The sequence below is a fragment of the Rhinatrema bivittatum genome, chromosome 11 (assembly GCF_901001135.1).
Source record: "Rhinatrema bivittatum chromosome 11, aRhiBiv1.1, whole genome shotgun sequence".
In the NCBI taxonomy this organism is placed as follows: Eukaryota; Metazoa; Chordata; class Amphibia; order Gymnophiona; family Rhinatrematidae; genus Rhinatrema; species Rhinatrema bivittatum.
In genome coordinates, this window is record NC_042625.1 from 47733155 (window position 1) to 47745376 (window position 12222).

General features: G+C 46.9%; 1 protein-coding gene across 2 annotated transcripts in view; it reads left to right on the forward strand.

The window, feature by feature from the left end:
* The window catches only part of TXNRD2 (thioredoxin reductase 2), a 110044-nt gene that overhangs the window by 3806 nt on the left and 94016 nt on the right, over positions 1-12222 (forward strand). For both annotated transcript variants that reach the window (XM_029572008.1, XM_029572007.1), the window contains exons 2-3: positions 10148-10210; positions 10603-10659. In XM_029572008.1, the coding sequence (XP_029427868.1) occupies positions 10148-10210; positions 10603-10659 (120 nt within the window). The remainder of the gene's footprint in view (positions 1-10147; positions 10211-10602; positions 10660-12222) is intronic.

Here is a 12222-nt window from a genome sequence, read left to right on the forward strand (position 1 = left end):
TGGATAGCCGGAGATCAGAAAGGGCCCCTGAGGAGCGGGTACCCGGAGCATCTCACGCCAAGTGCAGAGTCTGGAACTGGAAGTCCAAGAATGGAGCGGAATTCAGCAACGAGGAAACTCCTTGCTAACTTGTAGAAGCGTAGGGCCAGCCAGCTTAAGTACAGTAGGTAGATGATGTCATCCAGAGGGGATGCCCCCGAGGCTCCCGCCATGACGTGTACAAAGGAGGCCCATTTGCGCGTGAATAGGTAACTCCTGATTCAAGATGGCATTCGGTTTGTGTTTCAGAAATATGTTTATTCTGTTTCTGCTTGTAAGCATGTATGTTTCAGAAATTCTTATGTACAAGTATATGTACTGCAAACTGGTAATTGTTAGTGTAAGAAACTTGTTTTTTCATCATAGTTGTCCTGACAACGTGAACGTGTTACATTATTGATATCATAAAAAATATTCTTGTTCTGAATCAGAGCAGGGGCTAAGTTCTTGCATTGACTTGCAATGTTACCATCAATTTTTACGCAAGATGCAAATCATTGATGGAGGGAGGGGGCGCCGAAGAAGTCTCTTGCCCTGGGCGCCAAATTGTCTAGCTACGCCACTGGGAGTTCCCAGTTTAGCTTCATCTCACAAGAGGTCCAGACCTAGAGGTTGAAACCTACTGATACTGCTCAGTTTATCATTCCTTTTATTTTTAATACCTAAACTAAAGAATCCTTTACAGATACCAAAATTCTGTGCTGATGACTTAGAACAGAAAGCAAACAACAAAATCTAGTTATCTATCACTCTCTTGTGTTCTAGAGCAGGTTTAACCCTGGCTGTGACTAGTTGCTGGGATTTCTCCTAAGACAAGCAGGATGGTAGTCTCACACATAGGTGAAGACATCAGATGGAGCCCAGCACAGAAAAGTTTTGTCAGAGTTTCTAGAAACTTTGACAGACACACTGAGCATGCCCAGCATGCCACCATCCATGCGTCCATGTGGGGTCCTTCTTCAGTCTCTCTTTTTTTGTGTCTCTGAAGCCTCGCAACTGTGGAGCTCGCACTTTTTTTTGTGGAAAACTATTCTTCTGTTCTTCCTGAGTCCCAGTGGGTCCTTCTGTGCTTTTTTCCATGGTAAGTTTTTCTCATTCGTGGTCTAGTAGCGATGGTGTCACCTCCCGGTGGCTGCCAGGCACCAACCGCGCACCATGTTCTTTTTCCCATGGCGTCATCCAGCTTCCACCAGTGCCCCCGGACTCTGTCCATCACAGATCCCCATGAGGTCTTTGGCTTGTGCCTGGGGGCATCATATGATGTCTGTGACTGCGATTTTTGTGCCCAGATGACCCCCAAAGGCCATTGGGCGCACCTCGATAAAATGGAAACTTGGTGCCAAAAAGTTGGAACCCTGAACTTTGGCATCAGGAACTTCGACACCAAAGGGTAAGGAGATTACTGCGACCCAGACCTCTTTGGTGTCTCCTCCGCTACTGATGGCCAGTTTAGAACTATGTGTGGGGGACCGTCCGATTGTTTCTTCTCATTCCAGATCTGGATCGTCACCATCTCCCTCAGGTCCAGGGAAAGACTGGGCCAAGTATGGAGGGAAATCGAGAAAACATTGCCATAGATCCTAGTCATCACATGCATCGGACCATGGAAGGGCACTGGCACCGTCTGTGCTTCCCTCGAAGCGGTCCCGAACCAAGGAAGCCTTGTCTTCCCTGCAATCCGAAGAACCACAGTAGTCCCCACTGAGGCCGGTTGAGGGCACAGATCCCCCCCCCCCCCCCCCGTTCTGGGGCCGATCTGATTTCACCACCTCCTCCTCCTTGAGCTGTCCTATCCTTGTCAGCATTCAAGGAGGAGTTGGAGAGATGTATGCGGCTGGCAATTGGCTGGGCCCTGCAGGGCATCAAGCCACTGGTTCCACCAGGACCGCCACCACCACCAGAGCTGACTCCATCAGGGCTTGCACCTTTGTTGGAGCGGCTGGATCTGCTGCTCGGTGTCTTGCTGACGCAGCCTGCCCTGATGCCCCAAGTCTCCTCGATGACAAAGAGAGCATCGATGTGGCCTCCACCAGTGGCTATCCCGGTGAGTAACTCGTCTGAGGAGGATGGACCATCGGGATCAATGGCGCCACTTCTGCTCAGTGTACTTTGACCAGTGCTATCCCTCCTGGGGCCTTTGGGATCGATGCTGTCGGAGCTACTGATTCCCTTGGTGCTCCCGATGCCCCCAGAGCCTTCGGTGCCAGTATACCTTCTGGTTCCAGCGGTGCTTTTGAGGCCCACACCGATGCCATTGGTACTGCTGAGACCAGGGTCTCGGCCTAACACCTCACTTGAGGCTCCGCCTCAGGTGTCCCCGGGCAAAGGTGAGGAGAATGCCCCCTACGATTCTTGGGGGAGGGCGAGGCATCCCCATCCTCGACGGAGGACTCTGAGGACATTTGACGGGTTCATGAAGACCATGGCAGAATTGGTGCCTTTTCAGCTCCTAACTGAGCAGCACTCCAGGCACAAGATGCTATAAGTCCTACAATTTGTGGATGCTCCAAAAGAGGTGATTGCTGTACCAGTGCACATCTTTAAAGATAACAGATTCACATTAACCCATTCTAGACCTCTCATGATTTTAAACACCACTATCATATCCCCCCTCAGCCGACTCTTCTCCAAGCTGAAAAGTCCTAACCTCTTTAGTTTTTCCTCACAGGGAACTGTTCCATTCCCCTTATTTTGGTCGCCCACCAAAGTCACTGAACTCCATAACCCCTCTTCTGAAGTCACTGCATTGGTTCTCTATCAGCTTCTGCATACAGTTCAAGCTCCTTTTTCTTACCTACAAATGCCTTCACTCTGCAGCACCTCACTATCTCTCCCCTCTTATCTCTCTACACCCCTCCTCATGCACTCTACTTGTCAGATACGTCATTCCTTTTTGTGCCCTTCTCCTCCTCTGCCAATTCCAGACTCCATGCTTTCCACCTGGCTACACCATGTGCTTGGAATGGTCTTCTTGAATGGGTACATCATACTCCATGTTTAAATCCCATCTAAAACCATCTTGCCATGTTTAAATCCCATCTAAAACCCACCTTTTTGGAAATGCTTTTAAATCTTATGCCTTATTGTCTGTTTTTAGTTTTAACTAACTTTCTTTTCTTTTTAACCACTTTCTTTTTTTTTATATCCCAAGTCTCTTGTCCTGTATGTTTGTCTTATTAGATTACAAGCTCTATTGAGCAGGGATTGTCGTTGTATGTTTGTACAGTGTTACATATATCGTGTAGCACTACTGTTTAGTAGTAGTAAGAAGAACATAGGAACATGCCATACTGGGTCAGGCCAAGGGTCCTTGAAGCCCAGCATCCTGTAGAGGAAGTCTGAGACATTGATGGACCTTGGATCTGCACCAATGGACACCACGCCATCAACATCAGCGGGACTGTCTGGTTCTGTTGATGCCACCAGCAGATAGGGGCACCGGAGACCAACCGTTGTCAATCTACAGGCTGAGAACACCAGATTCATCCTCTTCGACCTCGGCACTGGAGAAAGATTGGGCCTTGCATCAAGGGAAGCCTAAGAAGCATCGGCACTGGTCCCAGTTGATGCGCAGGGATGCACCAGCTTTTGTTGGGGGTCCGCAATGGTCTCCACCAGTCCTGGTGTCAGTTGCCAGTGCCCCTCGCGGGTCCAAAGATCTGGCCACCCCTCCTTCCTCCCAGTCAGTGTTGGCATTGGCAGCGTTTGAGGAGGAGCTGGAGCGTTGAGAGGCAGTGGATCGGGCACTACAAGGCATCAAGCCTGTGGCTGAAGGCACTGGAGCCAATGCTGACAGTCATCCTATTGCTGCTGAAGAAGCTCAGTGTGCTCATCGGTGCATTACCACCCCAGCTGGTGTCAGTGCTTGAGATGGCACAAGTGCCCAGTGGGGCACTGAGGCCTCCTGCTGCATTTATTGTGGTCATTGCCAGTTCCTCCAAGGAGGAAGTTCCACAGAGGTCGGCAAAGATGCCGAGGCCTGTAGCCCCCATCCAGTTCTACCAGTGCCTGCAACTCTGGACAAAGCCCGAGCACCTAGGGCCCCATCCCCTGTAACATTCAGTGAGGATGAGTGTCCCTATGACCCCTGGGTGAGGATGATCCGACGGAGTCCTCCAAGGACTTTGATGGTCTCCTGTCAGACCCTGCTCCTCCAGATAAGCAAAGGAAGTCCCTGTCTGAGGACTTGACCTTCGCAGAGTTTGTAAGGGTGATGGCAGAGGCCATCCCATTTCAACTTTTGACAGAGTAGGATGCCAGGCACAAAATGCTCAAGATCTTCCAGTTCATGGAGCCTCCTAAGGAGATCATGGTGATCCTAGTACGCAAGATCCTTAAGGAGTTGCTGCTGAGGATATGAGTATACTCCTTCACAGTGCCTCCATTACAAGGTGGACGGGGTCTAGAGAAGGCTGCCGGAATTGATAAGTGTCAGCTGCCTCACCAGTCAGTGGTGGTTGAATCCGCCCTCAAGAGGGCCAAGCACGCTTGGACCCATTCCTTCGCGCCCCCGGGAAAGGGCCACAGAACATGGATGCTCTTGGGAGGAAGGTGTTTCAAGGTGCCATGCTTATTGCCCACATTGCTGCCTACCAGCTCTACATGAGCCAGTACTCGCAGGACATCTTGAAGCAGGTGCAGAAGGTGGCTGAGCAGCTGCCTCAACAGCAGCAAGACACACTCATTTCGCTGATGCACGAGAGTCTGAAGTGCAGGAAACAGGAGATCTGTGCGACTTATGATTTTTTCGAGACAGCATTGAGAGAATTTGCGGCGGGAATCAGCACCCAAAGAATGGCATGGCTGCAGGCCTCGGATCTATGAGCAGAGGTACAGGAACGATTCACTGACGTGCTGTGTACGGAGAGAATCTCTTTGGTGATTGAGAGATGCTGTGGATCAACTCTGGGACCACCATGAAACACTCCAACAACTCTCCACCAGTACTCCAGACCCATCCTCCTCATCCAGGAGGCAGTCTAGACTGGGGTCAAGGAAGTCACACCATCAGGGTTCCCACGGCCCTTGCAGGCAGAAGAGAGCTCCCAAGCCCCAGCCAGCTCCTCAGTCAACTCTGGGGACGGGGTTTTGACTGGGCCATTGGGGGCAGGCTGCAGTTCTTTGCGAACCAGTGACCCACTGTAACCTCAGAACAGTGGGTTCTGTCCATTGTCTGTCAGGGGTACCAATCAAAAGTATTGGGCATCCTGTCAAATTGCCCTCCATGCCCATATTGGGGGCCGATAGCGCATCAGGAGGTACTTCTAACGGAGCTCTCCTCCCTCTTAATGGCCAGAGTTGTTGAGCCTGTACCGCCAGGGCATAGAGAGCGGGGATTCTACTCCAGGCACTTCCTGATTCCAAAGAGTACAGGAGGACTCCGTCCCATCCTAGACCTAAGGGCCTTAAACAAATTTCTAAAAAAAGAAAAGTTCAAGATGGTGTCCCAGGGCCCCTTGATCCCCCTTTTGCAAAAAGTGGACTGGCTATGCTCCCTTGATCTTCTATATCGAGGTCTTCCCTGGTCACAGGAAGTATCTCCAGTTCGTGGTGGTGAATCATCACTTCCAGTACCGGGTGTTCGGGTTTGCATCTGCTCCATGGGTCTTCCCAAAATGCCTGACCATGGTGGCAGCACCCCTCCGCAGACTAGGAGTGCATGTTTTCCCATACCTAGATGATTGGCTGCTCAAGAACACCTCAGGCAGGAGCTGTCAGGTCCATGTGCTTGACCATTCAGGTGTTGTAATCACTAGGATTTGTGCTCAACTACGCAAAGTTCCATCTCAGCCTGTCACCTCAATTGGATTTCATAGGAGCCCTGCTAGATCTGGCTCAGGCCAAGGCCTTTCTGTCTCATCAGAGGCCCGTTGCCTTGGTGACCATTGCTCCAGAGGTTCAATACAGCCAGCATGTGTCAACCTGGCACATGTTGAGGTTGATGGGCCATATGGGTGCAACAGTCTGTCACTCCCTTGGCAAGTTTACACATGCGCAGAGCCCAGTGGACCTTGAGATCACGGTGGCACCAGGCTGCTCAGAGCCTCCAGGATTGCATACAAATCCCCCCTTCCCTCAGGGACTCTTTGTCCTGGTGGCAGGTACTTTCCAATTGGAACAGGGGATTTCCTTTCAGAGTCTCCTCACTCAAATTGTGATAACCACAGATGCATCTACCCTGGGATGGGGAGCTCATGTAGATGGGCTCGGCACCCAGGGCCTGTGGTCCACTCAGGAACGTTCTTGTCAAATCAACTTTTTGGAGCTTAGGGAGATGAGGTATGTGCTATGGGCTTTCAGAGATCGGCTGTCCAACAAAGTTGTCCTGATCCAGACAGACAACCAGGTATCCATGTGGTATGTCAACAAGCAGGGAGGCATGGGATCGTACCTCCTGTGTCAGGAAGAGATCCAGATCTGGCCGTGGGTCCTGTCCCACGAGATGGTGCTCAAGGCCATGTACCTGGCCAGGACAGAGAACATGGTAGCAGACAGGCTGAGTCAAGCCTTCATACCCCACGAGTGGTCCTTGGACCAGGGGGTAGCAAAGTGGATATTCTGCCTCTGGGTGAGCCCAGACATAGATCTTTTCAAGTCCCCCTGCAACTGGAAGGTGCCTCGATTCTGCTCCCTGAACAGGACAGACTGCAAACCAGACTTGGATACCCTCACCAGTCATTGGGGCAAGGGTCTTCTGTATGCATATCTTCCGATTCCCCTAATGGTGAAGACTCTCTTGAAGCTTAGCAAGGAGAGAGAGGGACTGTGGCCTCATAGCCCCTCTTTGGCTGAAACGAGTCTGGTTTCCACTCCTTCGGGCGTTGTCCAGCCAGAAACTGATCAGTCTGGGGACCTCCCCAGATTTCATCCCTCAAGATTGGGGCAGGCTGCTGCATCCCAACCTCCAGGCCCTGTTACTCACAGCCTGGATGTTGAGAGGTTGATTCTGCAGCCACTTGATCTTTCAGAGGATGTGTCTCTGGTCCTGGTGGTTTCTAGAAATCCTTCCACTAGAAAGTCCTACGGAGTGAAGTGGAGGAGGTTTTCTGTGTGATTTGAGCAAAAGGTCCTAGATCCGTTCTCCTGTTACACACAAAAACTGCGTGACTACCTTCTACACCTATCGGATGCTGGCTTGAAAGCCAACTACGTTAGAGTTTATCTGAGTGCAAATGGTGAATGCTACCATAGTGTAAATGGTACGCCCATCTCTGAACAACCTATGGTTGTACGTTTCATGCCAGGCCTGCTTCAGTTGAAGCCTCCCCTAAGGTCTCCCGCTGTGTCTTGGACTTTTGAAATATTTACTTTATTAAGATAGGTTTGCTATTTATATTTCTTGCTTTTATTAAAATAATGATGTTTCTAGTTAGTGCACTGTATACACAGTTGCAGTTTCTAGTTCAGTCTCTATTCTGGCTTTGGTGAGGGTCTGGGTTCTGCATCTGTGACTAAGGTGAGGGATACTGCTAGTATGTAGCTTCCAGGTAGGAAGGAATAGGAGCTTGCTTTGTTCTTTTTCCTTAAGAGGAAGTGTTAAGCGTCTTAATTATCACCTGTTCGTATTTACCTTACCCCTTATACAGTTATGACATGTTCTGAATGATTTAGTATTCTTTTCCCTGCTAAATATAATCTTGCTACCATCTGGACTTTGTCTAACCTACTTATGTTAATAGTACTCTCATAGCGCTTTAGTTTACTCTCGGTTGTATTTATTTACACCCTTGTTAATTATATATCGTAACAATTGTTCTATATAAACGTTACTGTTTCCTGTAAACCGATACGATGTGCAAACGGTGATCGGTATATAAAAGCTATTTAAATAAAAAAAGAAATTAGTATTTTAAGCCCTGATGTAAGTGTTGTTGAATACTGGCATATCGTCTTTTTTTTTTTTTGTTTGTTTGTTTTGTTATGAGAGATTTATAGTAATGGTAATTCAATTTACTTAGGGGCGCCTGTGCGCTAGCCCACGCCCAATGCGTGTTCCATTTAGCAAGCATGAAACTTAGGAAAACGAGGGGTAGGTGCAGCCCTGACCCTATTTCAGGTTGCAGGGTGGTCGGTAGAAAAATCGGTTTTCTGTTACTTAAGCCTCAGCCGCCCCAAAACCAGGGATCCATCGCACCCGGTCCGCCAGTTTTACAAAGGAATATAAAAAGGAGAGCGGAGCGGTTCCCTAAATCAGGCATCACATACTAGAAGGCGGACCAGAGCGGCATTTCTGGTGGTTCAAGGCTGACGAAGAGTGTGGGCGAAAGCGGTTGAAGGATGGAGCCTGCCGCAAGCAAGCTTCCATTACCTTAGCTGTACGGCTTTTGTTTCTGTACAGCTGCTAAGTGAAAGACCTGATTAGCGCGTTAAGGGCAGAGTTGGATGTTATGGTGAGCCCCACCCTGCCCTCCAGGGGTGCAGGATGAACCAACGTGACGAGAAGCCGCCCGCAAGGTGCAGCCCTCTCTAGGCTGCAGTCTACTTTTTTCCTAGCACCGAGGGTCGCAGCCTTTTCTTCTGTTTTCATGTATGCAGAGAGCTGTCCCCTCAACCCTCATCGAGCTTGGTTTTGGTTTGCTTCATACACTTTGCAACTTTTAATTCTCTAGTACCGCAAACAGGAAAGCGCTTTTAGCCTCCGGCTTCTCCACTCCCTATCCTCCCCTGTGGCGCCTGCTTCAGCACTCTCCCGCACAAAATCTTGTGCATGCGGCGTCAGCTCCCCTTCCCCATTCTCACCCTTCAGGCTCCCGCACGTGATCCTCCAGCACCAGGCAGGCAAGGGAGGTACAGCTCCAGGCGTCAGCGTCGCCCGGGTCCTCACTTGAGCCGCGCGCATGCGCGTGCTGCCTGACATGGCGGCGCTTGGCGGTGCGGAGCCGCCGTGTTGCGGGGCTCTCTGTACCGGGTTGGCGTCCGGAATGTGTCAGGTAGAGACCGGACGCGGAGTTCGGTTTGTTCATAAAACTCAGCTTAAACCAGTAATAGTAATTCTTTAATACTGTGGGGGGTACCTGGTCAGCAAGGCTAGGTCTGCTTGTACCCGGTGGCTTGCTGGGATTTGTAGTTCTTGTTTTCTCGGCGATAAGCAGAACCAGGCCTGGCTCCCTCGTACATCGGGAAGTCGCAGTTCCTGGGGTTTGGCGATCTGTTATTGCTTTGTCCATCCGCTCCGACTAGCTTACTGAATAGCTTGCCAGAGTTGACCTCAGAAGGTGTTTATATTTTTGTAATAAAAACCGTGCACTTTCTCTTACAACTACACTTCGTCATTTTGAAACTTTTGTTCTGCTCTACATCAGGGTGGAGACTAAATAGCGCGCTTTCCAAGAAAGATCAGTGCAGCAACTTTGGTGCTTTCATCATGTAAATTACCTAGGTAGAAATATTTCAAAATCTTCAAACATGTTCAAAAACAAAATGTTTAGTAAAAAATAAAGTTGTAAAGATTTAACGATCTACTTAATTACTAAAATAAAATTCCTCCTTCTGACCTTTTAAAGTTATAGTTCTGCTGGTATCAGTGTTTCTGCTTTTATTTAAAATCGATATCTTGTCTGCATACTTCCAGTATAGCTCATAGTGGATTACGTATTAAAAACGAAGCGAACAATTATGCATACATATTAAAACAGCGAACAAAGCATAAAATAATACAATCAAACAAAAATATAATGCTCTCTCAAGAAAACAAGTGCTTTCCACTTTTAAATACCTTCAAAAACTAATTTAAATAAATGGGTTTTTAAGGCTTTTTTGAAAGTTCTACTGCACAATATTGAATGTAACTGCTCAGGAAGCGAGTTCCATAATTCTGGTGCCACTGAGAAAGCTCTCACTCTGGTAATTCCAAGCTGTGCTATTTTAATGGAAGGTACTTCTAGAAGCTTATTGTTCTCGGATCTTAGAGCTCGATTGGGTTTGTAAATTAACAGTATGGAGTTAAACCATGGAACAGAATCATTCTGCAAGAGCTTTTGGACCAATGTAATTATCTTACATTGAATTCTGAATTGAATTGGTAGCCAGTATATGTTCCTGTAGCTTTGTTCCTGTAAACCGGACAGCAGAGTTTTGAACTTAAAGGACTTTTGTGTTATTTCACTAGGGAAGGAGTATGATCTTTTGGTGATTGGTGGAGGCTCTGGTGGTCTTGCTTGTGCAAAAGAAGGTATGTTTCTCTTACAAACACATCAGGCCTGAAATATATGTGCAAAAAGTGTTTTCTGCCATCTGTCCTTGCCTCCGCTTTGCATTGTAATTACTGTTTGGAGAATGTCTGAAGCAGTTACAGTTACCTGCATTAATATGTTCAGCTAATCCTCCCATAGGGGTTCTGTTCTACAGATCCTTGCCTTCACATTTGCTTTACAGTCCTCTATACCTTGATGGATTTTCATGCTGAAAGGCATTGTATGCTCTGATGTGAATCAGACTATTGCTTTATCTTCTGTCTTTGAATTCAGAATCACATTTTGGCTGTAATCACAGCTCCAGTGCTAACTAATTTACCAATAATGTATGTTTTGTGTGTATCCACCTGTTCTCTCTTTTAATTTGAAGCTGCAAAGTTCGGGAAGAAAGTGGCTATTTTGGATTATGTGGATTCCACTCCAAAAGGTACACAAACGAGCAAAGTTGACTAATTTCTAAAACTGCATCAACAGCAAATTTACAAACTTGCAAATGGAGTAAGTGAAGTATAAAATGTTACATTTTACATCCATTGAGGAAAACTGCATTACCTCAGTGGAATCAAAATGTAAAGCTATAGATGTTATCTTATTGTGTATTTACTACACATTAAAAGCATAAGTACAGTATGGCAAGGTCACCCTGCAGCAGTTATGCTTATAGTATTGTTGAGCGAGCGCATAGAGAACATCTACATCAGAAGCTTTCGGTGGCTGGCTAGTACGAAAGTGCTGTGAGCCACCTTCTAAATTAAAAACTCTGTAGAAGCATAATAACATAATGTGCTTCTCAGCTTTTTTAGCTGTTGGCCTTATTTTTCCTGCATACTCTGCAAGTATTGTGTACATAAGCTTTATACAGAAGCTGCCTTTTCTAGTAGTAATACTTCAGAGAAGTATGCAGATGTGAACATAACTTTTGTATACCTGAAAATAAATTCAAAAGATATTGTTCCAGAAAAACAGAACATTTTATTGAAAACTGAACTGAATCCATTTCACACTTTTGGATAGCTATTGTATTTTGCTTCAGAATGTTTGAAAAATTCAAATTTACTTAGGATGATTAATTTTTCATCATTTTTTAAATCTATATTTTGCCTTTTGTGCTGGTCAGCCAGTTTACATTCAGTCACTAGACATTTCCCTGTTCCAACAGGGCTTAAAATGTATATAAACAAACATTTTGCACGTACATCAAACATGTGGTGGCATACACACAAAAGAGGTTGAATTAGCACATGTTTGAAACTTGTGAGCAGTAATACCAAGCTTCAAGGCTTCAACCAAACAATACAAAATGATCTCTGCAATGAGTCCATATTCAGCAAACCAGCGAGCAGACACGTTATCAGGCTAGTTAGCCTGATAACTTGTCTGGAATATTCAGCAGAGTGTTGTCTAGCCTGATAACTTGTCTGGAATATTCAGCAGAGTGTTGTCTAGCCTGATAACTGTGTCTGGAATATTCAGCAGAGTGTTGTCTAGCCTGATAACTGTGTCTGGAATATTCAGCAGAGTGTTGTCTAGCCTGATAACTGTGTCTGGAATATTCAGCAGAGTGTTGTCTAGCCTGATAACTGTGTCTGGAATATTCAGCAGAGTGTTGTCTAGCCTGATAACTGTGTCTGGAATATTCAGCAGAGTGTTGTCTAGCCTGATAACTGTGTCTGGAATATTCAGCAGAGTGTTGTCTAGCCTGATAACTGTGTCTGGAATATTCAGCAGAGTGTTGTCTAGCCTGATAACTGTGTCTGGAATATTCAGCAGAGTGTTGTCTAGCCTGATAACTGTGTCTGGAATATTCAGCAGAGTGTTGTCTAGCCTGATAACTGTGTCTGGAATATTCAGCAGAGTGTTGTCTAGCCTGATAACTGTGTCTGGAATATTCAGCAGAGTGTTGTCTAGCCTGATAACTGTGTCTGGAATATTCAGCAGAGTGTTGTCTAGCCTGATAACTGTGTCTGGAATATTCAGCAGAGTGTTGTCT